Below are 26929 nucleotides of genomic sequence, written 5' to 3' on the forward strand. Positions count from 1 at the left end.
AACACCAGTGGAGCTAATGGAGTTTGTCAGTAAGATTGAGGCCATCCTTTCAGCTGCCACTACCACTTCCCTCCTTTCCTATCCTGCCATGCCAAATTTCCTCCAAGGCTCCCCCCAGACTCACATTTTCTCTAGTTGCTCTCCCATTTCCCCAATGCTCTCTCAAGCTCATCCTGTCCATGAAACCCACCTTCTGCTATCTCTGCCCAATTTTCTCCACCATATTCCCACTAAACTGATCATGCAACTTCTCTTCCCAATCTCCATGCTAGTAAATATTGTTACTGGTCCCTCTCCTCTGTCATTGCAAGCTATTGCACCCTTAACCCCTCTGTCATTGCAAGCTATTGCACCCATTGTCTATCTCCATTTCGTCTCCAAGATCCTTGAATATGTCGTCACCTCCTAAATCCATGCCCATCTTTCTCAAAACTCAATGTTTGAATCCCTCCAATCAGCTTTGTGCCCCACTACCACACTGAAATGGCTATCACTAAAGCTGCAAATGGCACCCCAGGTGACTCTGAACACCGTGCACGATCACTACTCATTCTTCTCGACTTCTCTGCAGCCTTTGATAGAGCTGATCTCCAATTCCAGCCAATTCTGGAGAGGAAACCACTTACAATGTCAGAATCAGAACCATACCGGAGGCCATTCTGCCCAACAAACAGTCAGGAGGTGGGTCTCATTGACAAGAGGAACTTAAAAGGGGGAAATATGGGGAGATAGGAAAGAAACAAAAGAAAGATGTGGGACTAGGGGGATGGCAAGTGAGATTTTTGTTTTCATGTGCAAAGGAATGGGAAGAGGAAATCAGAGGCAGTTGAATGGATCATCTCAATCTTGGGTGAAAATGAAGTCCAGCAGCTCCTCATACTTGTTGAAGCCAAGAGTAGAGGGGGCTGAAGAGATAGCTGGTAGTGGAGAAAAGCCAGCCAGCAGTTATCTTTGTTCTCCAGAAGAATTTTTGGCAGAAGAGAGCGAGAATCAATAGCTCTTGTTTTGGTCCAGCCAAATTTGGTGATATCTGGCACACAACTGGGTAGCCATACATGTGCAATCAATTCTGCATCCCTTAAACTTGAGCGAACAAAGATGGGAGTTGTATTAGGGTAATAACCAGGATGGGACAAAATAAACAGTTTTATTGGGGACAAGAGCAAAGGTGAAGATACTAGAATGATAGAACAGATCAAGAGCTGCAAAAGTATTATGGTGAATACCAATTCCATGCTAAGTGGGTGAGCTGGGCACTATCCACTACCTCAGCTATGGTAGCTGAAAATGTACCAAGGTGCTCAGGCTTTTAAATCTAAGACAGAGAGATATTGCAAAAATGGCCTTCAAACCACTGCAGCATGCTCCAAAACACCTACTTATTTTTCCACTAGCCCTCCTTGATGTAATAGGTAATTAGGTAACCTAATAAGAATAGAACCAAACAAGGAAAGGAACCGAAAAAAAAAGTCCTGCACATGTCAACTTGCAACAACAATGGAGAAGCAGCACCATCCAGCTCAGCTGAGTTCCATGAGACCAAGTGCTTAAAGCAGGAATTTGGTAAGCGATGGAATTTTAAGGGTTGTTCTCTTCCTCTCTAAACTGGAGCAGTAGTTTAAACTGGTAAGATCATACAAAATAGGAGGAGTGGGCCGCCGAGCCTGCTCCACCATTCCAGCTACGCCACCACAGGGGGAGGCGGTGGCGTAGTGGTAATGCCACTGGACTAGTAATCCAGAGGCCCAGGCAAATACTCTGGGGACATGGGTTCAAATCCCACCATGGCAGATGGTGAAATCTGAATACAACTAATAAATCTGGAATTAAAAGTTAGTCTAATGGTCACCATAAAACCATTGTCGATCATTGTAAAAACCCATCTGGTTCACTAATGTCCTTTAGGAAAGGAAATCTGCTGTCCTTACCTGGTCGGCCTACATATGACTCCAGACTCTTCAATGCCCCTCTGAAATGGCCTAGCAAGCCACTCAGTTGCATCAAACCGCTACAGCTGTTCAAGAAGGCAGCTCACCACCACCTTCCCAAGGGCAATTAATGCTGGCCTAACCAGCGACACCCACATCCCATGAATGAATTTTTAAAAAGTCAATATCATGGCTGATCTGATTGTGGCCTTAACTCCACTGTCCTACCAGTCCCCCATAACCCTAGACTCCTCTGTCAATCAAAAATCTGTCCAACTCAGCCGTGAGTAGAGAATTCCAAAGAGTAACAACCCTCAAAGATGAAATTCTTCCTCATCTCCATCTTAAAGGGGGGACCCCTTATTCTGAAACTGTGCCCCCTAGTTCTGGATTCCTGCAGGAGGGGAAACATCCTCTCAACATCTACCCTGTCAAGCCCCCTCAGCAGTTTCCAATCCAATCCAATTCCAGAATCTAGGTCATTTTGGAAGATTTTAACCAATGCATCCACTATCTCTGCAGCCACTTCTTTTAAGAGTTTAGAATGCAGGCCATCAGGTCCAGGGCACTTCTCAGCCTTTAGTCCCATTAGTTTTGAGTGCTTTTTTCTCTAGTTATGGTGATTGTTTTAAGTTCCTCCCTCCCTTTTGCCTCTTAATTTTCTACTATTCTTGGGATGCCTTTTGTGTCTTGTGAAGGAAGATGCAAAATACTTGTTCAAAGTCTCTGCCATTACCTTGTTTCACATTATTAATTCCCCAGTCTCATCCTCTGAGGGGCCAACATTTAACTTTAGCTACTCTTTTCATTTTAATATACCTTGAAGCTTTTACTGTCAGTTTTTAGAGATCTTGCTAGTTTATCCTCATACTTTAATTCCTCCCTCTTTTTTTTTTTAAGCCATCCTTTGCTATAATTTTTTTCCAATCTTCTGGTCTACCACTAATCTTTGCAGCATTGTACACCTTTTCTTTCTATTTGATACCATCCTACCTTCCTTATTTAGCCACAGATGACACATCCTTCTTAGTGTTTCTTTCTCAATGGAATATATGGTACTGGGGACATATAGCTATTGTGTTACATTTATAGCTGAACGCACATTGGAAACCCACAAATGTTAACACCTCTATTCAGGAAAGAGGGAGACAGAAAGCAGGAAACTATAGGCCAGCTAGCCCAATATCTGTGTCATTGGGAAAATGCTAGAATCAATTATTAAGGAAGTAGGAGCAAGACATTTAGAAAATCATAATATAATCAGGCAGAGTCAATATGGTTTTACGAAAGGGAAACAGCATTTGACAAATTTATTGGTGTTCTTTGAGGGTGTAATAAGCAAGACAGATAAAGGGGGAACCAGAAGATGTCATGCATTTGAATTTCCAAAAGATATTGATAAGGTACCACATGAAAGATAACAGCTCATGGTGTTGGAGATAATATATTAGCATGGATAGAGGATCAGCTAACCTACAGGAAACAGACAGTCGGGATAAATGGGCCATTTTCAGGTTGGCAAATTGAACTAGTGGAGTGCCACAGGGATCAGTGCGAGCCTCAACTATTTACCATCTATATTCATGACTTGGATGAAGGGACCGAGTGTATAGTAGCCAAATTTGCGAGTGATACAAAGATAGGTTAGAAAGCAAGTTTTGAGAAGGACAGAAAGAGTCTGCAAAGAGATATAGATAGCTTGAGAGCGCAAGCAAAAATTTGGCAGGTGAAGCATAAATGTAGGAAAATGTGAGGCTGTCCACTTTGGTGTGAAGAACAGAAAAGCAGATTTAAATGGGGAGAAACTGCAGAATTCTGTAGTACAGAGGGATCTGGGTGTGCTTGTACTGAAATCACAAACTTAGCATGTAGGTACAGCAGAAAGGCAAATGGAATGTTGGCATTTATTGCAAGGGGGATGGAGTATAAAAGTGAGGAAGTCTTGCTGCACCTAGAGTACTGTGTATAGTTTCAGTCTCCTTACTTATGGAAGGATGCATTTACATTGGAAGCAGTTCAGATAAAGTTCACTAGGTTGATTCCTGGGATAAAGGATGCGTCCCATGAGAAAATATTGAGCTGTTGGAGCCTATATTCACTGGAGTTTAGAAGAATGAGGTGTGACCTTAATGAAACAAGATTCTAAGGGGGCTTGACAGGGTAGGTGCTGAGAGGAGGTTATCCTTTGGTGGGGAATCTCGAACTAGTGGGCACAGTTTCAAAATAAGGGTTCTCCCTTTTAAGATGGAAATGAGGAGGAATTTCTTCTGAGGGTTGCTAATCTTTGGAATTCTCTTCCCCAGAGAGCAGTGGAGGCTGGATCATTGAACATATTCAAGGACGAGTTACAGATTTTTGATCTACAAGGAAGTCTAGGTTTATGGGGGGCTGGCAGGAAATGGAGTTAAGGGCTTAATCAGATCAACCATGATCTTATTGAATGGCAGAGCATGCTCAAGGGGCCGAATGGCCTACTCTGGCTCCTTTTTCTTATTATAAAAAAGGAGCGACAGGAAAAAAATAAATAAAACACTATTGTTTCAAAGGCGTACCTAGTAAAATTCACACCTCCAGTCTGGAATGGCAGGAGGCACTGAACATACTCATTTTATTAAATTTCAATCAGAATACCACTTAAAGTTAAAATGAGTAAACAGGTTGAAGCAAGCAAGGAAGTCTTGAAATTACATAGCATCTTTCACAACCCCAGGACATGCCAACCAATTACATACTTGAAAAAAGTGTTGTCACTGTTACATGCAACAGCCAATTTGCATGCAGCAAAGACCCACAAACAGCAATGTGATAAAATTGCCTAGGATACCAGGGAGAACTCCCCTGCTCTTCACAATAGTGCCACTGGATCTTTTATATCCACCTGAGGGGACAGGCGGGGCCTCAGTTTAACGCCTCATCTGAAAGACAACACCTCCAACAGCATAACACTCCCTTAGTACTCAAATAAAAGCAAAATACTGCAAATGATGGAAATCTGAAATAAAAACATGAAATGCTGGAACCACTCAGCAGGTCTGGCAGCATGTGTGGAAAGAGAAGCAGAGTTAACGTTTCGGGTCAGTGACCCTTCTTTGGAACTAGCAAATATTAGAAATATTAGCCTTTGCTCCATGACCTCTTGGTCAGCTATGTGGCCTTCTCCAATCTACACCTTCTACTTTGTTATCTCTTGCCCCACCCCCAGCTCACTTGCTTATAACCTTTGACATTTCTAATATTTGCTAGGGATGCAGATTTGAACCAATATGGTAGAACATAAAAAGAAGAACAGTACAGCACAGGAACAGGCCATTCGGCCCTCCAAGCCTGCGCCGATCTTGATGCCTGCCTAAACTAACATCTTCTGCACTTCCGGGGCCCATATCCCTCTATTCCCTTCCTATTCACGTATTTGTCAAGATGCCTCTTAAACGTCGCTATCGTACCTGCTTCCACCACCTCCCCTGGCAGCACGTTCCAGGCACTCACCACCCTCTGTGTAAAAAAAAAACTTGCCACGCACATCCCCTCTAAACTTTGCCCCTCGCACCTTAAACCCATGTCCCCTAGTAACTGACTCTTCCACCCTGGGAAAAAGCTTCTGACTATCCACTCTGTCCATGCCGCTCATAACTTTGTAAACCAATATCATGTCGCCCCTCCACCTCCGTCGTTCCAGTGAAAACAATCCGAGTTTATCCAACCTCTCCTCATAGCTAATGCCCTCCAGACCAGGCAACATCCTGGTAAACCTCCTCTATACCCTCTCCAAAGCCTCCACGTCCTTCTGGTAGTGTGACGACCAGAATTGCACGCAATATTCTAAGTGTGGCCTAACTAAAGTTCTGTACAGCTGCAACATGAGTTGCCAATTTTTATACTCTATGGTGGACAACTGTTTCAGCCATTCACCACCAGATCTAGCTGTGTAAAATACTATAGGATCCTGCTCACTATTCCAGGATCACTCTACAAAGATAACCCCCGGCTACTTTTCCCTACTGCAAACTGTCTTCTTAAACCCTCTCCCCTGTCTCTTCCACTCTCACCTCCAACAATAATGCGGAGATCATGGACTTCTTCGTCACTAAGATTGAGAGTGTCTGATCAGCTGCCTCCATCACTTCCCTCACTCTCACTAGCCCACCAGGCCAAACATCCTCTAAAGATACCCCTGCTCTAGCCCTGAACACTCATCTTTTGCTAGTTTCTCTATCTTCCCTCATGCCGTCTCAGAGCTCATCTTGTCCATGAGACTAAGCTCTTGCTCTCTCGACCCTATTTATTTTTTTTTAATAACTTGTTTCATGGGATGCGGGTGCTGTTAGTAATGCTGGCATTTGTTGTCCATCCCCAATTGCTCTCAAAAAGGTGGTGGTGAGCTGCCTTCTTAAACTGCTGCAGTTCAGCTGTTGTAGGTACACCCACAGTGCTGTTCGGGAGGAAATTCCAGGATTTTGATCCAGTGACAGTGAAGGACCGACTATATATTTCCAAGTCAGGATGGTATGTGACTTGGAGGGGAACTTACAGATGGTGGTGTTCCCATGTGTCTGCTGCCCTTGTCTTTCTGGGTGGAAGAGGTCATGGGTTGGGAAGGTGCTGTCGAAGGAGGTGTGGAGAGTTGCTGCAATGCATCTTGTACATGGTAAACACTGCTGCGACTGTGCATCGGTGGAGGGAGTGAATGCTTAAGGTGGCGAATGGGGTATCGATCAAGCAGGCTGCATCGTCCTTGATAGTGTCAAGCTTCCAGAGTGCTGTTGGAGCCACATTCATCCAGGCATGTGGACAGTATTGATCGCACTCCTGACTTATGGTGGACAGGCTTTGGGAAGTCAGGTGGCGAGTTACTCGCCACAGAATTCCCAGCCTCTGACTTGCTCTTGTAGCTACAGCATTTGTGCTGCTGCTCCAGTGCAGTTTCTGGTCAATGGTAATGCCACTGAATGTCATGGGGAGATGGCTAGATTCTCTCCTGTTGGAGACTGTCATTGCCTGGCACATGTGTGGCATAAATGCTACTTGCCACTTCCTTTTTATGGAGAGTAGGTCATTGATGAAGTAGCTGAAGATGGTTGCGCTTAGGACACGACCCTCAGGAACTCCTGCGGCTATGTCCTGGGACTCCCAGTCTTCCTTTGTGCTAAGTATAACTCCAACCTTTGGAGAATTTTCCCCCCAACTCCCATTGACTTCAATTTGGCTAGGGCTCCTTGATGCCACACTTGGTCAAATGCCACCTTGATGTCAGGGGCAAATCACTCACCTCCTGAGTTCAGCTCTTTTGTCCATTTTTGGACCAAGGCTGCAAAGAGGTCAGGAGGCAAGGGACCTTGGCAGAATCCAAACTGAGCACCAGTGAGCAGGTTGTTGTTGTTTAAGTGGCACTTGATAGCACTGTCGATGAGATCATCACTTGGCTGATGATCAAGAGTAGACTGATGGGGCAGTAACTGGATTTGTCCTGCTTTTTGTGGATAGGACATACCTAGGGAATTTTCCACACTTATTATTTCTTGGGATGTGAGCATTTTTGGCAAGGGCAGCATTTGTTGCCTATCTCTAATTGCCCTGCTAGGCCACTTCAGAGGCAAGTTAAGAGTCACCCACATTGCTGTGGGTCTGGAGTCACATGTAGGTCAGACCAGGTAAGGATGGCAGATTAGTGAACCACATGGGTTTTTACGACAATCGCTGATAGTAATTGGTACCATTACTGAGACTAGCTTTCAATTCCAGATTTTTATTAATTGAATTTAAATTCCACCAGCTGCTGTGGTGGGATTTGAACCAGTGTACCCAGGGAATCAGCCTGTGCCTCTGGATTACTAGCTCAGATATTACCACTAAGCCACGGTCTCCCCCAATTATCGGGTAGATCCCAGTGTTGTAGCTGTACTGGAACAGCTTGGCTTGAGGCGCAGTTAGTTCTGCAGCACAAGTCTTCAGTACGACAGCTGGGATGTTGTCAGGACAGTATCCAGTGCATTCAGCCACTTGACATCATGGAATGAATCGAATTGGCTGAAGTCTGGCGTCTGTGATGTGAGGGACCACAGGAGGAGGCAGAGATGGATCATCCACTTGGCACTTCTGGCTGAAGATGGTTGCAAATGCTTCAGCCTTTTCTTTTGCACTGATGTGCTAGGCTCCCCCATCATTGAGGATGGGGATATTTGTGCAGCCTCCGCCTTCATTTAGTTGTTTAATTGTCCACCACCGTTCACGACGCAATGTGGCAGGACTGCAGAACTTTGATCAGATTCATTGGCTGCGAGAACCGCTCAGCTCTGTCTATTGCACACTGCTTAGCATGCATGTAGTCCTGTGTTGTAGCTTCACCAGTTTGACACCTCATTTTTAGGTATACCTGTTGCTGCTCCTGGCATGCTCTCTTACGCTCTTCATTGACCCAGGATTGATCCCTTGGCTTGATGGCAAGTAATGATAGAGAGGGATATGCAGGTCATGAGGTTATAGATTGTGGTTGTGCACAATTTCTGCTGCTGATGGTTCACAGAGCCCCATGGATGCCCAGTTTTAAGCTGTCAGATCTGTTCTGAAACAATCCCATTTAGCACAGTGATAGTGCTGCACAACACGATGGAGGGTTTCCTCAGTGCGAAGACGGAACTTCATTTCCACAAAATTTGTGCGGTGGTCACTCCTACCAATACTGTTGTCACGGAAAGATGCATCTGTAAAAGGTAGATTGATCTAGTGGATTTTCTCCTCACCACCTGCCACAGGCCCTTCCTGGCAGATCTTTGGTTGACCCAAGGTTGAGGAAAAAGGAAGACATTGGAAGCAATGGTTCGGAAGGTGTTATTGTCAGAATAGATAGCCAGACACAGAGAAACTGGGAGACTGGAATAGAGTCCTTACAAGAAGCGAGGTGGGCGAAAGTATAGTCAAGGTAGTTGTCGAAGTCAGTGGGCTTATAATAGAAACTGGTCAGCAGCCTATTTCCAGAAATGGAGATAGAGAAAAGTCAAGGAAGAGAAGTGAAGAGTTGACACTGGACCATGTGAAGGCAAGAGAAAGGTGAAAAATGGAAACAAAGATGAAGTTTTCCAGTTTGGGGTAAGGGCAGGAAATGGCACCAATACAGTCAATGTACCAGAAAAAGTAGTGACCAGAGTTGTACGGAACAAGAATGTTTCACATATCCCACAAAAAGGCAGGTAATAGCTGGTACCCATAGATTCTCATAACAGCACCTTTTATTTGGCAGAAGCAAGTGGAGTCAAGCAGGAAGTTGCTCAATGAGGGGAAAATTTCAACCAGGTAAAGGTGGGTGGTGGCAGTGGCAGTGGCAGATTGGGAAATTGTGCAAGCAAGAGAAGGGCCCTCAAGCAATCTTGGTGGGCAGGAATAAAGATGTAAAGGGATTGGACATTCAGTATGAAAAGGGACCAGGAAAGTTTTTTTAAAAAAATTCGTTCATGGGATGTGGACATCGCTGGCAAGGCCTGCATTTATTGCCCGTCCCCAATTGCCCTCAAGAAGGTGGTGGTAAGCTGCCTTCCTAAACCACTCAGTCCTTGGGGTATCAGAACACCAACAGTGCTGTTAGGAAGGGAATTCCAGGATTTTGACCCAGCGACAGTGAAGGAATGGCAATATAGTTCCAAGACAGGATGGAGAGAGACTTGGAGGGGAACTTGCAGGTGGTGGTCTTCCCATGCATCTGCTGCCCTTGTCCTTCTAGGTGGGAGAGGTCGCAGGTTTGGAAGGTGCTGTTGAAGCCTTGGTGAGTTGCTGCAGTGCATCTTGTAGATGGTACACTGCTGCCATTGTGCATCTGTGGTGGAGGGAGTGAATATTGAAGGTGATGCCGGCAATGAGGTACAGATTGTGGTTGAATAAAACTCTGCTGCTGCTGATGGCCTACAGTGCCTCATAGATGCTCAGCGTTGAGTTGCTAGATCTGTTCAAAATCTATCCCATTTGGCACGGTGGTAGTGCCACACAACAATGGTGGGTACCCTCAATATGAAGACGGGATTTTGTCTCCACAAAGACTGTGCGGTGGTCACTCCTACCAATACTGACACGGACATATGCATCTGTGACAGGCAGATTGGTGAGGACGAGGTAAAATAGGTTTTTCCCTTGTTGGTTCCCTTACCACCTGCCACAGACCCCGTCTAGCAGCAATGTCCTTTAGGACTTGGCCAGCTCGGTCGCAAGTGGTGCTACCGAGCCACACTTGATGGACATTGGAAGTCCCCCACCCAGAGTACATTCTGTGCTCTTGCTACCCTCAGTGCTTCTTCCAATTGGTGTTCAACATGGAGGAGTACTGACTCATCAGCTGAGGGACGGCGGTAAGTGGTAATCAGCAGGAGGTTTCCTCACCCGTGTTTGATTTGATGCCATGAGACTTCGTGGGGTCCAGAGTCAATGTTGAGGACTCCCAGGACAACTGCTTCCCAACTGTATACCACTGTGCAGTCACCTCTGATGGGTCTGTCCTGCTGGTGGGACAGGACATACCTAGGGATGGTGATGGCAGATTCTGGGACACATTGTCTGTAAGGTATGATTCTGTGAGTATGACTATGTCAGGCTGCTGCTTGACTTGTTGGTGGGACAGCTCTCCCAATTTTGGCACAAGCCCCAGACGTTAGCAAGGAGGACTTTGCAGGGTAGACAGGGCTGAGTTTGCCGATGTCATTTAAAGTGCCTAGGTCTATGCCGGGTGGTCCGTCCAGTGTCATTCCTTTTCTTAGACTTCATAGCGGTTTGAATGGCTTGCTATGCCATTTCAGAGGGCATTTAAGAGTCAACCACATTTCTGTTGATGGAGGAATTTAAACACTCTCTCCCACTCTCCATAAAGACACATGTAGAGGAGCAGCAGGTCCAGAAAGCCTGGCAAGCGGCTGTTCTGGCCGATGAGTTTGCTTTAACTTATAAGTCGATTTCCCGGGGAGAACCTTTCCTCGTCACATGTAAGCCAGCCCAGGTAAGGATGACAGATTTCCATCCCTAAAAAGGACATTAGTGAACCAGTTGGGTTTTTACAATAATTGACACATGATCACCACTAGACTAGCTTTTAATTCCAGATTTATTAATTGAATTTAAATTCCACCATCTGGCGTGATGGGATTCAAACCCACATCCCCAGCATAAGCCTAGGGCTCAGGGTTACTAGTCTAGTGACATTACTACTATGCACCACCTCCCCTGCTATTGTTAGTGGCACTTTAACAGTAGTGGATATAGGCGGGAAAAGATTGGCCAAGGGACGGAAAAAAGTCAAAAGAAGAAGAAATCAGTTCTATTGTGCAAGAATAGGCTGAAACGATAGATCAATTCATGCTGTTCTGTTTGTGGATATTGCTTAGCCAGCAGAAGCTGGCTGTGCAGGGTTGGTGAACCATAAGGCTGGAGGCTGTGAAGGGAAGATCACTAGTTGAGATGAGGTCAGTAACAGTTTGGGAAAAGATGGCTTGATGTGCAGTGGTGGGGTCATGGTCTGGGGAAGGTGAGCAAAAGTATCAGAGTTGGTGCTCAGCCTCCACAAAGGTATGAGGTCAGTTCACAACAGAATAACAGTGCCACTATTAGGTTTAAATGACAACTGGGGTTGAACCTGATAGAGAGAATGGAATGCTGCAAGTTCAGAGGGAGGTTAGATAGAGTGAGTCAGCGAAGTAGAATGATTGAGATGGAGAATGTCATGCCAACAGTTCCCAAAGAAAAGATCTAGGGAGGGTAAGATGCCAGATGGAGGGGTCCAGGTGGGTTGAGAATTTTGAGAAGCATCTCAAAAGCACTTTACTGCACACTCAGCAGGAGGGCTCGCGAGGTGACTGAAGATGCAGTTGAAGGTCAAGTTCTGGTGAAGTATCATTTTGAAACGACAACTCCAATAACTGAGCAATGTTGAGGGGGCATTATTTTCTCACTGGGTTCAAGAAACAATACTGTGTTCAATGCGCTTCTCTATTAGAAGCAAAGAACCACCAACTGCTTCCCCTACCCCAACTCAAATGAACCTTCTACTCAAAACCCCAAAAAACATGTAGGTCTCGTCATCCCATAAGCAACAATCTAATGTCTGAGCTTTGACAAAGTTGAAGAACAAATCCAATCGTAATCATTTATCCACAATTTTCAGATTTCAAATTTTGAAAAAAAGCAAGCTTGATTCACAAACTATATTTCAGATGCTTAAGAAAAAGCATTCACTGGAGGTCAATAGACTAAACACAAGACAGCATGACCTCAGTCACTGACTGCACATTACACACTACCCCAAACTAGTTTGGGTTGGGTGTGGGACAGAGTCATTCCACTCTTCTAAAATCAAGAGAACAAATGGGTATATTACAATAACTGAGCTGTGGATTCCTGCATATAGTTTAATAGCCAAGGTTCATTAAAATGTGCCAGACCAAAGACCAAACTCACTGACAAATAAGAAGGGAGCGTGAAGCAGAGAGCGCGAGGCAGATTAATCCATTAACATTCTAGAACTATTCAAAGTACTCATTCAAACTCATGTTTAATTTAAAAGGGGGTCAAGGCTGCAAGTGTAACAGGCCTGAATTATTTTCTATTTGACCACAGTCCAGCATCTATGGGAAATTCTGGTAAGAAGTGAAACGTTGGGTAACAAATGTATTAGAACAGTGTTAAAAAGGAAGAATTGCACTAACCAATGGACAGCTCACAGCAAGCACAATGTCTAAGAGGAACAACCACACCCTTAGCAGAAGATGACGACATTAAACTCTCTGCTTGGGCACATGTAAAATATACCATTGAACAATCAGACGAGTGCATATTCTGGCCATTCGTTCTCTTTCAACCAATGTCACTAAAACATATTAACTGGTCATTCATTTCTCATGGTTGTTTGAGGAACATTGCTATATGAAAATCATGCATTTGCTAATATAATAACAGTGACTACACTCCAAGGTAGTTCATTGTCTGTTCAAATTGTTGGATAATCCCAGGCATAAAAAAGGTGCTATAAAAATCAATCTCTTTTTTGCACATCCATGTCTATTTGCAAATTAAAAAGTTACATTGAAAAAGGGAGAGGAGCATTTAATAGACACCCAGGTCAAAATCTTTCATGGGTTCAAATAGACTCCAGTTCCATAAAATTCTAGTCGTTTATAAATCTAAATGGGTATTGATAAAGGGGTTAATAGAATAACTTTTTTCAGAGAGCAATCACAGATGCGATCAATGAAATGGCCCCCTTCTGTGCTGTAAAATTATTGGAGAGGCCATGAAAAACTCAGCTATAAACAAAAGCAAGTTTACTGACCCTGCGAAAGTTGGTCCTGGCATTAGATTAAACAGTGGGTTGCAAAATCATATTTTAAATATGAAGTTTGAAAACTACACTCGCTAAAAAGGCTGAAAATTAAAATGAAGGCTTATTTGTTCTAATTTCAGCAGGTTGCTTTTATATAGCACCCTTAAAAAACATGCTAAGGCACTTCACAGATTGGTGCAAGGAATAAAAACAGGTACTGTGACATGAAGGATGAACAAAAATTTAAAGTTAGAGAGATGGATCTTGAGGTTAAGATGTAGCATGGCTGTGGGTGGTGTGGTGACAGGGCAGGGCAGGGCAGGGTGGGGGGGGGGGGGGTGGTGTAGAGAAAGAGAGAAAAGAATTCCGAAGTATAGAAGAGGTGGCTGAAGGATCCGGGGGTGGGGGAAACTACAGTGGGAGGCAAAGAGATGCACAGACGACAGTTGAAAACAGATCTCTGAAAAATAAAGGTAGGACCACCCTAATAAAACCCAAATGGAAAAAATCCAAGTCTCATTCTCTTTCTTTTCCACAAATCAGGAATTCACTTCACTCTACCAATTACTAGTTATGAGCCTACAATTATACAGTGGCAGGCAATTTTTTGTAAGTAGAACTTCCATTTTAAACACATACAAAAGGCAGTCGGAATGTTCAATGTTGACATTGAAATGACCAAAAGTGATAACCAGAAGCATACATATACCGGAGATTTACATTTTCACAAGTGTCTTTTTAATGTACGAGTGGCCCAAAATATCAGTAGGTAAAAAAAAAACGACACTGGGTTTCTTCTCAGCATAAGACTGAAAAAGGTCAAGTCTGTGGACAGGCGGGTCCACCGAAACTGAACTATATTCGAAACGAGGTGACCTTTAGGCATATATACACCTCCAATGTTTAACATCTGCCTCACCATGAAAGAGCATCTCTTTAAAACAATGCCTAGCATATGAAGTGAAACAAACCCCAAGGAGCATACAGTTCACCCTCCCCAAATATAACTCATCTTTAATCTCAAAAATTCCACACTAAAACAATTTGGAAAAACTTTCAAATTATCAAGAACACTCAGCCTAAAAGAATTTCAGTTTTGAAACAAAAGAGAGAGAAAAAATTTCAGGTGAGATGTAAAGTACAGGTCCTAGCAACTCCACAATGCTCAGGAATATTGGCATTTAATTGAGGCGGGGGGTGGGGTAAGATTGGTTTGAAATTTAAATTTCAAATGTATGTTAAGTCATGTTATAATTTTGTGCTATACGTGAGAAAGCTGTACCAGTTTTATGGGGTGCTAAAGGAGTACTCCCTAAGAAACAGATCATCTCATTAATTGATCAGTGTCAGCTTTGGCTCAGCTGGTAGCACGCTCACCTCAAGTCAAAGTTGTGGTTAAGTCACACTCCAGAGACTCAAGAACCAAAAATATCTTGGCTGACACTCCAGTGCAATGCTGAGGCAGTGTCGCATTGTTAGAGATGCCTTCCTTTGTGCAAGACATGAAAACTGAAGCTCTGTCTGCTTTCTCAGGTGAATGTAAAAGATCCTATGATACAATTTCAAAGAATAGGAGAGTTATCCTTAGTGCCTTGGCCAATTTTTATCCCCAATCATCACTAAAACAGATTATCCAGTCATGATCATGTGGCTGTCTGTGGGAGCTTGCCGTGAGCAAGCTGGCTGTTGCGTTTTCTGTATTACAACAGTGACATTTTAAAAGTATTCCATTAAACTGTAAAGTGCTTATGGACATCCTGAGGTCATGAAAGGTGCTTTTCTTTCCTCATTCATCCACTAACTCAATAGTTATTTAGGGTTGGACTCACAATTAGATAGTTACTCATTCTCAGGAATAATCCAGCCACGTCAACATTCAAAACTGTCCATCTGGTTTATAATCACCATTGGAGAAATCCCAAAATCCCTGTATAGATTCTAAACAAACTGCAAACTTTCTGGGGAAATGTGCCTTTTAAATGAAAAAATGTGAATATTAACAAAATGTCACTATTAGATTGCTAAAGTTATTTTTGGGGACAGGTCATGAAAATCTAGAACCACATGACGTTAGAGGCCAAATTTTGTAGAAATGCTTAATTTGAAATCACTTAGTTCAAAATTATCTGATTCCATTTTTAAGCACTAAATTCCTACTAATTACAATGCTCAATTTAAATTTAGACAATTCAGCTTTTTAAAGCACAAAAACATCTTACAATTACCAGTAGATTAGATGTCTAGGCACATATAATTTCATTATCCAATTGCAATGGAAAGAGGAAACGATGATGTGAAGATGTGCTTGAGTATCTCATCATTCAGACTTGCGAAAGCCAGAATATTAATGCAGGTTAAGAGATGACTTCATGAACACATCTCCTAGTTGTGATTTTAATGTCATATGCACCAGCATACTTTAAGGCAGGAGTATTTTTTAAACCAGCAGAAACCCACAAAACATTTGAAATTAGTATCTTTATTGCAACAGAAATTCTCAACCAGAAATCTTGTATTTACTTTCAAGACTTCAACAGAATCAAAACTTCTCACTCTGGAAAAAGCTTACATAAAATGTGTAAAAACTGGCCTAGGAATATAAATACAAATGTTGTCAAAAGTCTGGCCTGTGACTTGTTTATAGTTATAGGATATGAAAGTCTAATTGGAGCAGTTTTCTCCAAAGTTGAAAAGGCAGGTTTACATCTGATGGGCTCAGTATTTTTACAGGAATAAACACTATTTCCTTGAAATTTGCCTGTTATAATCTCGATATCTATCATCGAAGAAAACAGCCTTCTATCGATGAATATAAAAACAGAAAGTGCTGGAAATGCATAGCAAGTCTGGCGGCATCTGTGTAGAGTGTAACAGTTGATGTTTCGGGTCTGTGGCCTTTCACTGGGGCTTGCGGGGGTTGGAGGCGAGATGGGCTTTGGGCTGGTGGTGGGGGTGGGGTGTGGGGTGGGAAAAGAGGGGGTGAAAGAACAAACAGAAGGGTCTGTGACAGGGCAGAGGGTAGAAGAGATTAAATGACAAAGATTTCATGGAAGAAAAGGCAAAGGGAGTAGTAATAGCCATAGTAAAAGACGAGGCATTTGTCTAGAGTGTTAATAGTAGAATAAACATCTATGTTAAAAAGCAAAAACAAGTTTAAGCCTGATACATGGTTTAAAAATTAAAAACCTAATCAAAATGGCGGTCATGGTCTAAAGTTCTTGAACTCAATGTTGAGTCCAGAGGGCTGTAGAATGCCTGATCGGAAGATAAGGTGCTGTTCCTCAAGTTCATCATTCAATCTCTCCTGCCCTCCGCCTTGTCACAGACCTTCCCTTCTGTTCTTTACAAAGAATATATGGCACAGAAACAGGCCATTCAGCCCAACCAGTCCATGCTGGCGTTTAAGCTCCAGTAAAGCCTCCTTCCATCTTTCCTTATCTAAATCCATGATTGCAACCCTTTATTCCCTTTTCTCTCAGACGCTTGACTAGTCTCCCCTTAAATACATCTATGCGCACCAAGGCTCCTTAAACAGCACCTTCCAAACCCGCAACCTCTACCAACTAGAAGGACAAGGGCAGCAAATGAATGGGAACACCACCTCCAAGTCACACACCATCCTGACTTGGAACTATAATCGCCGTTCCTTCACTGTCGCTGGGTCAAAATTCTGGAACTCCCTTCCTAACAGCACTGTGGGTGTGCCTACCTCACATGGACTGCAGCAGTTCAAGAAGGCAGCTCACTACCACCTTAAGGGCAATTAGGGCGGGCAATAAATGCTGGCTTAGCCAGTGACGCCCACATCCATGAATGAATGATTTAAAAAAAAAATCACCTTTACAGTGTGGCTAAAATCTAAAAAGCAATTCAAAAGCAAAAGTAGCAGCATTGGAAAAGCAGGATTCAATTGAGCTTCAATTTAGTTTATTTTCTAACTCCTAATTAGGTGTACTCACATCATTAACTGACTTTAGTGTTTTACTACATAGAACTTACAGGACTATGAAGTCTGGAGACTTCATGAATACCAAATTCAAGCTGTTCGATTACATTTATAGTATTAGCCACTCAGGAGTTAAGTAGCCTTTGTTTCTGCGTTCCAAGTTACAGCAACCTTTCATCCATTACAGTTAATGAAATAAAATGGAGATTTTTTTTTTCCAAAAAGTAAAAAGACAGTGATTAACTTGCTGGAACCCATCCAATATATGATTCACACATCAAGATCTAACGGGTGGTTCCATATTTTCTCTGAACAAGGCATTCCTTTTGAGTGCTTGAAACCAATACAATTGTAACAAAGAAAAATTTCCTTTGGCAATTTAGCAGAAATTAAAAAGATCACCTTCCTAAAATATTTAGATGAATTCACAACTATATAGGTACCTCAGACTACTGAATTGGTATTAAATTAACAACCTATGATCTGAACAGTCGGTCATGCTTAACTGGGAAGAATTCAAAAGACTGAGTCTCATAATTTAGTGCTACCAACCAAGCACTTTCATGGTGCAGTCAGAGGGCTTGGGGTTCAATCCCCACTTAAATAATTTGAGACATTAATCTAAGTTGACCCTTGCTGTAGTACTAACAGCATGCTGCATTGTTAAATGCTCTTTCAGTTGACATGTTGAACTGAAACAGATGTTGCCGTTCAGAGGGTACAATTAAACCAAACCCAGTGGTTCAAAAAAGGTGATAAATTCCTGCAACATTACGAACACTAGCAAAAAGAAATATAAATGCAAGTCATTTCTAGCAGCTTTCAAGACCTCAAGATGGATAAAAGCACTTTACAGTGTAGCCACTAAAGTATAGTTACTGTTGTAATGTGCACACAGCAAAGTCCGACAAACAGCAATGAGATAAATAATCACGTCTGCTTTAGTGATATTGGTAAATATTGATAAATGCTGTCTACAACACTGGGGAAAATTTCCCTGCTCGAGAAGTGCCGTGGAATCTTTTACATCCACACACAGCAGATTTAGTTCAACACCTTATCTCAAACATCTCTAAAACAGCACGTGATAGTGCAGCACACCCTCTCTATGGCATTGGAGCGTCAGCTTAGATGATGCACTTATGTCTTTGTAATGAGGCTCGATGTTTGTATCTGAGGCAAGAGTGCTATCACTGGAGCCAAGGATGGCATCCCAACAACAGATTAACTGCTCATTCATCTCATTGCTATACATGGAAAGTTGGTATGTAAAAAATAGCGATTTTGCCTATATAATGTGCTATATGAAAGCTTTTTACAAGTCAAATAATTCAGGCTCATAGCTAAAGGCTGGCATTCTTATCAATTTAAGATCTTACATTTCAAATAATTAATTAGTTAGCAACATTACATACAAATCAGATGTTGCTGCAATGTTAAATTATAAGCAACACAAGGGTAATAATTTAAACATTTTTGAATTGAATACCTTTGAATTGGGTTATGTTAAACAGCTTTGTACTTTGTCATAACTTTGTTCCCGTCTCAGGAGAGCAGCCTGTTTGCCACTCAACACATATGCAATTGCAGTCAGATGCCAATCTCTAAGCCTGCTGTGCTTTAATGTGAGATAAGACCACCTAATTGTTTTGCATGTGTCAGATCACAGAATCACATGACTAGACTTGCACATTTAGCTTGCTGCACCAGATGATACAAAGCAGGTTATTTGGTCCAGATAGCACCTACTGATATACATGTTCTACGAGTGTCTTAATCGCATGTACCCACCATTGCCATATTCTTCAACCAGCTATCTAATCTATTCTTAAATGTTGGCATGGTTTCTACTTCAATCACAAACTCCAGTAGTGCATTCTACAGCCACAATCCTCTGTGTAAAGAAGTTTCCCCCTGCGTTGTTCCAAATCTTTTTAAGCATATTTATAATGTCTCTTAGAAACAAATTGCTTTCAGTTGTCCATCTATCCTTTCATAATTAAAAACACCTCTCTTCAAGGACCTTATTAATCTTTTCTGATCCAAATGAAAACATTCCCAATGTTACAAGTTCTTTTGTATTTTTATGTCCTGACTCAAGGTCTTAAGGCGAGTCTGCTCAATCTCATTTCCTCAACATCCATTCTACAGTGGGGAACCAAAAACTGCACCATACTCCAACTCTGGCTTACTAAACAGCTATTTAGATTTACCACTATTACATCTCAACTTGAGTGAAATTATGCTTGTATTTTTTTTTTAAAAATCAACTGAAGGGGTTTTGAGATTTCATCAATAAAAATGTGCGAATGCTATATTTTATATAAAGCTCTGAGTAGCCATCTTAAACACTGCTTAGAGAACCTCTGTTCAAATCAACCTCCAGCCCATTCTCAGCATTACAATACTTTTTCTACACTAGCTTCAATTCACATTTTCTAGCACATTCAACAAGCATTTATTCAACCTTAATCCATTAACGTGGACCAGTTACACACTCAAAAGTGTACAAGATGCAGGAATTCATGACATGTTAATCATTACCTTTGAAAATTCTGAACACTCTTAAAATCACTAGCTTGGTCATGGGAATGAGGTCACATGTCAAGCCATTTTTTTTCCATAACTAAAAAAAGGCACTGATTTTTTCTTCTCCCCCTCCCTTTTATTTCAACATTGAACGAGTGAAGCAATTTTGCCAGATATTCTTTCATGGCCAACCAGGTATAATTAATCCAGTACTATCACTGCCAGTCAACATTCATTTTACTGAACTACCAACCTACATATACATTTGATGAAAGGTCACCGACCTGAAACATTAACTCTGTTTCTCTCTACACGATGCTGAGTATTTACCGCACTGTTTTTACTACATACGGATCATTTTTTTATGGTCAAAATAGGGCATAATCCAGAATTGACAAAAATAAGTGGAGTTCACATAGCACAGATGAGAGTTTTTTTTTTAAGAGATACAACACTGAAACAGGCCCTTCGACCCAGAGTCTGTGCTGACCACAACCACCCATTAATACTAATCCTACACTAATCCCATATTCCTACCACATCCCCACCTGTCCCTATATTTCCCTTTCACCTACCTATACTAGGGGCAATTTATAATGGCCAATTTACCTACCAACCTGCAAGTCTTTTTTGGCTTGTGGGAGGAAACCGGAGCACCCGGAGAAAACCCACACAGACACAGGGAGAACTTGCAAACTCCACACAGGCAGTACCCAGAATTGAACCCGGGTCGCTGGAGCTGTGAGTCTGCGGTGCTAACCACTGTGCCGCCCCTTTTTTTCCCCCTGAAATCAGCTCACATGGATATTGAAACAATCCCCATTTTAAGGGAAATATGATAACATTTACACGGCACAGTGGCGCAGTGGTTAGCACCGCAGCCTCACAGCCCCTGGGACCCGGGTTCGATTCCGGGTACTGCCTGTGTGGAGTTTGCAAGTTCTCCCTGTGTCTGCGTGGGTTTTCTCTGGGTGCTCTGGTTTCCTCCCACAAGCCAAAAGACTTGCAGGTTGATGGGTAAATTGGCCATTATAAATTGTCACTAGTATAGGTAGGTGGTAGGGAAATATAGGGACAGGTGGGGATGTTTGGTAGGAATATGGGATTAGTGTAGGATTAGTATAAATGGGTGGTTGATGGTCGGCACAGACTTGGTGGGCCGAAGGGCCTGTTTCAGTGCTGTATCTCTAATCTAAAAAAAACCTGCAAAGCTTGTTGCCATCACATTCCTGCACAAATTCAAGACTAGTTTTTTTTTTAAAGGTAGTTTGCTACATCAACCAAATAGTACCCTCTAGTGTTTCCAAAGTAACCACCCCAAAACTTTGGAAGAACTTCATTTTCATACAACTGTAGGCTTTGTTAACCATACAGAGCCCTCTCTGAAACGTAGAAGGGCAGTGACTTAAAACTAACTGGGGAGTGGTTAAATTCAGAAACAAAACAGTACAACCCACTGCCAGGCCTAAGTATCGAGCAGTCATCCCAAAGGACCTGGCTGTTCAGCACAATTAATTAGCTGGAGCAAACTGAAATGCAAAAGCATCAGATTTCAGTTATATCAACACTCACTGCTCTTAGAAAACTGTTGTACCAGTGAAAATTTTTATACATTAAAAAAAATCCAATAAAGTTTGGCACATCATTCACAGCTTTTGACCATTTGAAGTGTTCACTACAACAGGAGCATTGGCAGTATCGTAGCCGATGAGGTTTAACCGAGGCGTGATTATTGCTTATTGAAAACTTTTCCCAATACCCCGCTATGACGGCTTGAAATATAGCCGGCAATGGCAATTTTTGATAGTCTCTGCGGGAAAAAAAAGCAGCATTCCTGGCAGAATCCTTTATATCTCAATACACGAAATAATCGCAGCACCTCGAACAAGTTCTGCAGGTATGGAAAGTAAATGTACCTTTCGCAAGACACCATCTTAAGTTAACAAATGTGTTAACAGCGCCTTTTAAAAAATTAACTACTTACCGGTTTCGGCATTTTCGGTTCTTTTCAAACTTCTGCCTCTCCCGAGAGCGATCTGAAGTGCCCAAAGCCCGAGGTGTAAAGTTCAATCACCTGCCACAAAATGAAAGGTAGGGTAAGGAGAGCGAGCTGTGTACAGGAGGTGCCGCTCCCAGTGAAAGCCTCTCCCCTCTCCGGGGTGCTCACTGTTGTAATGTAAGCTGATTCCTGGCCAGATATTTCCGCTGGGAACGAGAATCCGCCGAAGGGCACTGAGTGCCGCCTACTCGGCAAATAACTCAGGGGAGGGCGGGAGGAAGTGGAAGCAGAGACATAGGGAGCGGGATCGTACGGGAAAGAAGATCCTGAATTCCAGTTCGATATTGGCAGAGATTTGGGAGGGTGAAGTTAGCCCTGGATGGTTTGGTCGACCCAGAACCCCACTTTTGTCGCTTTATTGAGGTGAATTCGCCTCGCACGATCTCACTAGACATTTACCTCAAATCAAATTATTTTAAATTACATTAGTTAATTTTCAAAACTGACTTTCGATAAGTTGTGTTTTTTTTACTGGAAATTCTTTTAAAACTGAAATGAAATCTATTCAAGAAAAAAATCTGATTAAAAAGTTACGCCCTATATTTCCCTCCTCCGCTTTACTCTCCCCACAAACTCAGTTAAAGAATCAGCGCCATCCCGAGAAAGGTTAGGCCGGACACGCATCAATCACAGTTCGGGGAGTATCGTTAGCGCAGTCCTTCTGCCCTTCCTCTAACCCTCAGACAACGACTGCCTTCCATAACTGTGTTTTCCCCCGGCTCCTCACCTGCACTAAGGTTACTGCTCCTAGCCGTCTTCAATATGGCTGTGCCTATCTTACCTACTTCCTCGATTCTGTCTGTCCCTACCTGCCTCACTTCTACTACCACTCCCCCTTAAAGCTGCCACTCACCTCAGTGGCGCTGCCTTCCATCGCCCCACAATACTACAGCAAAGTAAGAACCAACTTTCATTTATATAGCACCTTTGGGGACTTGAAGACATCCTAAATTTTACAGCTATTTAAGTTTAGCCGCTATTGTAATGTAGGGAAAGGCAGACAATTTGTGCACAGCAAGCTCCCACAAAACAGCAATGGGAAAAATGACCAGATTATCTGCTTTAGATATGTTGGTTGAAGGCCACTGGGAGAATTCATCTCCTCGTCAAATAATACAATGGGATCTTTCCTGTTCAGCTGAGAGGGCAGACGTGAAGGTTGAGAGGAAATTTAATAGAGGTATTCAAAATCATGAGGGGTCTGGACAGAGTAGATAGGGAGAAATTTCCCATTGGTGGAAGGCTAGAGAACCAGAGGACACCGATATAAGGCAAAGGTAACAGAAGCGGTGTGAAGCAAAACCTCTTTATGCAACGAGTGGTTAGGATCTGGAATGCACTGCCTGAGAGTGCCTTCAAAAGAGAACTGGATAATTACCTCAAGAGAAAAAAAAATTGCAGGGCTATGGATAAAAGGCAGGGGAGTGGTACTAGGTGAGTTGCTCCTGCAGAGACAGCATGGACGTGATAGGCCAAATGGCCTCCTTCTGTGCTGTAACCATTCCATGATTCTATGAATATATTCAGTGGCCCAGTCTGCACTGCTTGCTGGGTAAGAGAATTCCAAAGATTAATGACCCCTGAGAGAAGAAATTCCTCCTCATCTCTGTCTTAAATGGGAGACACCTTATTTTTAAACTGTGCTCCCTCATTCTAGATTCTCACATGAGAGGAGACATCCTTTCAGTATCTACCTGTACAAGCCCCCTCAGAATCTCATATGTTTCAGTAAAGTCCCTCTCATTCTTCTAAACTCCAATAAGTATACGCCTAACTTGCTCAACCTTTCCTCATAAGACAACTCCTTCATCCAGGATAATAAAAGCAAAATACTGCAGATGCTGGAAATCTGAAATAAAAACAAAGTGCTGGAAATGCTCAACGGGTCAAATAGCATCTGTGGAGAGAAAAACAGAGCTAAAGTTTCAGGTCTGTGACCTTCATCCCAGGAAACAGCCTAATGAACCTTCTCTGAATAGCTTCCAGTGCAAGTAAATCCTTCCTTAAGTAAGGAGACCAAAACTATACACAGTACTCTAGGTGTGGTCTCATCAATTCCCTGTACAGTTGTAGCAAGACTTCCCTACTTTGATACTCCATCCCTCTTACAATTAATGCCAACATCCATTTGCCTTCCTAATTACTTGCTGTACCCTCATGCTAACTTTATGTGATTCAAGTACAAAGGACACTCAGATCTCTCCATACCACAGCATTCTGTAATCTCTCTCCATGTAAATAATATTCTGCTTTTCTGTTCTTCCTGCCAAAGTGGACAAATCAAATTAGCAGTAAAAAGAGATTATTAGTGAAAATGAGAGTGCACAAAATTGGAGGCAGCCTTTTCACTGGGCTTGTAAATTGATTAAGAACATAAGAAATAGAAACAGAAGTAGGCCATTCAGCCTTTCGGGCCCACTCCTCCATTCAATGAGATCATGGCTGATCTTCTACTTCAACACCATTTTCCTGCACTATCCCAGTAACCCTTGATGTTTTTAATATGGAGAAATCTATCAATCTCAGTCTTGAACATACTCAACGACTGAGCCGCCACAGCTCTTTGGGGTAGAGAATTCCAAAAATTCACCATCCTCTGAGTGAAGAAATTCCTCCTCATCTCAGTCCTAAATGGCCTGCCCCTTGTTCTGAGACTGTGTCCCCTGGAGGTAGGAGACACAGTGGAGCTAATGGGAGGTCACTAAGGCGCTGTGCTCCAAGAGAGCTGAATACTTTTCATTCTCCCTTACCAGACAGAAGCAGGCAGAGTGAGCACATGGCTTCACAAGGATTGCAGGCTCCCCCATGGTGCCACTCACTGCACACACATTACTTTGCGGAGCCACATATCAATGCTGATATGTACTGCAACAGAAATCCCTCATTGTCCAGCTGGTCTGCAACCATATGCAGTATATCATGCAAGTCAATATCTGGTATCCTGGCAGCAGTCATGACGCCTTCGTTCTGTGGCAGATTACTATGAGGGCTGCATTTGAGACACAACAACCAACCAGACGGTAACTATTTGGTGACAAGGGCTAGCCACAACCCACATGGCTCATGACTGTGGTGCGCATGCACATGTGGGCAGCATGCATATAACAAAACAACAGCTTATATTTATATAGCGCCTTTAACATAATAAAATGTCCCAAGGTGCTTTACAGGAGCATTGTCAAACAAAGTAGGACACTGAGCCACAGGAGACACAGTCTCAGAGATATTAGGTCAGATGACTCAAAGCTCGATCAAAAAGGTAAGTTTTAAGAAGTGTTTTAAAGGAGGAAAGCAAGGTGGAGAGGTGTAGGGAGGGTATTCCAGAGCTTGGGGCTAGAAGACACAGCTAACGGAGAGAATAAAATCAGGATGCACAAAAGGCCACAATTAAAGAAGCACAGATATCTTGGAGAGTTGTGGGACTGGAGGAGCTGACAGAGAAAGTGAGAGGTGAGACCATGGAGGGATTTGAAAACAAGGATGAGAATTTTAAAATCAATACATTGCTTGACTGGGAGCCAATATAGGTCTGTGAGAACAGGGGTGATGGGGGAATGGGACTTGGTGCGAGTTAAGACATGAGCAGCAGAGTTTTGGATGACCTCAAGTTTACAAAGTGTAGAATGTGGGAGACCAGCCAGGAGTGCTTTGGAACAGTCAAGTCTAGAAGTAAATGAGGGTTTCAGCAGCAGATGAGGTGAGACAGTGCGAAGTCAGGCGATGTTGCGGAGGTAGAAATAGGCGGTCTTAGTGATTGCAAAAGATGAGGTCAGAGCTCATCTTGGGGTCAGATGTGACACCAAAGTTGCAAACAGACTGGCTTAGTCTCAGTCTGTTGCCAGGGAGTGGGATGGAGTCGGTAGCTAGGGAATGGAGTTTGGAGCAGGGACCAAAAACAATGGCTTCAGTCTTCCCAATATTTAATTAGAGGAATTTTCTGCCCATCCATTACTGGCTGTCAGATAAGCAGTCTGATAATTTAGCAACAGTGGTGGAGTAGAGAAAAGTGGTGGGTGTCGTCAGCATACCTATAAAAACTAACGCTGTGCTTTCGGATGATGTCTTCAAGGGCAGGGGAGAAATAGGAAGGGATAGATCCTTGGGGGACACCAGAGGTAATGGTGTGGGAGAAGGAAGAGAAGCCATTGCAAGTGATTCGCTGGCTATGATTAGATAGATAAGAATGGAACCAGGTAAGAGCAGTCCCACCCAGCTAGACGACAGTGGAGAGGCATTAAAGGAGGATGGTGTGGTTAACCATGTCAAAGGCTGCAGACAAGTTGAGAAGGATGAGGAGGAAAAGTTTACCTCAGTCACAGTCACATAGGATGTCATTTGTGACTTCGATAAGAACTGTTTCTGAACTGTGGCAGAGATGGAAACCTGATTGGAGGGATTCAAACATGGAGCTCCAGGAAAGATGGGAATGGATTTGGGAGATGATACACTCAAGGACTTTGGGGAGGAAAGAGAAGTTGGAGATGGGCTGGTATCGTGAAATGCCTCATGATATGTGATCACGCAGACCATTGGGATGCTCAACAATGCTTCCTCTGCCTGGACCACTTTGGAGGAGATCTGCAGTACTTGGCAAAACACGTGTCAAGATTCTTCGTGCACTGCTATATGCTGCATAACCTTGTCAACCAGCTAAATGGCGACCAGTTGAGGAGGAAGAGAAGGAGGAAAAGGTGGAGGAGAAATAATGAAGGAGGCAACCAATAAGGTCCTTTCTGGCTGGACTATCCATGCTTGACTCATACGACTGCAGTACCAGTGATTATGGTAGCATTTTGGTGAATTTCCCATTCACTAACAGTCCCACACCTTACCTTCCCTCTGTATTGACCATCACAGCATACTCTTGGCTACAAAACTAAAATGTGGTAGGAATATGGGATTAGTGTAGGATTAGTATAAATGGGTGGTTGATGGTCGGCACAGACTCGGTGGGCCGAAGGGCCTGTTTCAGTGCTGTATCTCTAAACTAAAAACAAACTTTCCAAACCAAAGTTATAAATCAAAGTATGCCATATTGCATACAGATGCCAACTAATCACCCTTGTGCATTCCATTAGTGCCTGTCTTCTGTGAGCTTTTGTCTGTCCTAGTGCTCCTATACAATGCTACCTCATTGGCTGCAGCATGACTCTTAGAAGGCTGCTGACTTCCAATAAGGG

General features: G+C 42.9%; 1 protein-coding gene and 1 non-coding gene across 4 annotated transcripts in view; one reads left to right on the forward strand and one right to left on the reverse strand.

Moving 5' to 3' along the window:
• Window positions 1-22564, reverse strand: part of ezrb (ezrin b) — a 142182-nt gene extending 119618 nt beyond the window's left edge. The window contains exons 1-2 of one of the 3 annotated variants that reach the window (XM_068044764.1): window positions 22477-22564; window positions 21675-21764 (exon numbers count right to left, since the gene is read on the reverse strand). In XM_068044764.1, coding sequence (XP_067900865.1) covers window positions 21675-21686 — 12 coding nt within the window. In that variant the 5' untranslated portion in view covers window positions 21687-21764; window positions 22477-22564. Of the gene's footprint in view, window positions 1-21674; window positions 21765-22426; window positions 22453-22476 lie in introns of those variants that run through there. The other 2 variants (XM_068044766.1, XM_068044765.1) reach the window with 2 other exon arrangements.
• LOC137376848 (U4 spliceosomal RNA) lies at window positions 21369-21508 on the forward strand. The gene has a single exon (XR_010976316.1). It is a non-coding gene; the product is annotated as a U4 spliceosomal RNA (small nuclear RNA).
• Window positions 22565-26929: the final 4365 nt, after the last annotated feature.

Source organism: Heterodontus francisci, chromosome 13 (genome assembly GCF_036365525.1).
Source record: "Heterodontus francisci isolate sHetFra1 chromosome 13, sHetFra1.hap1, whole genome shotgun sequence".
In the NCBI taxonomy this organism is placed as follows: domain Eukaryota; kingdom Metazoa; phylum Chordata; class Chondrichthyes; order Heterodontiformes; family Heterodontidae; genus Heterodontus; species Heterodontus francisci.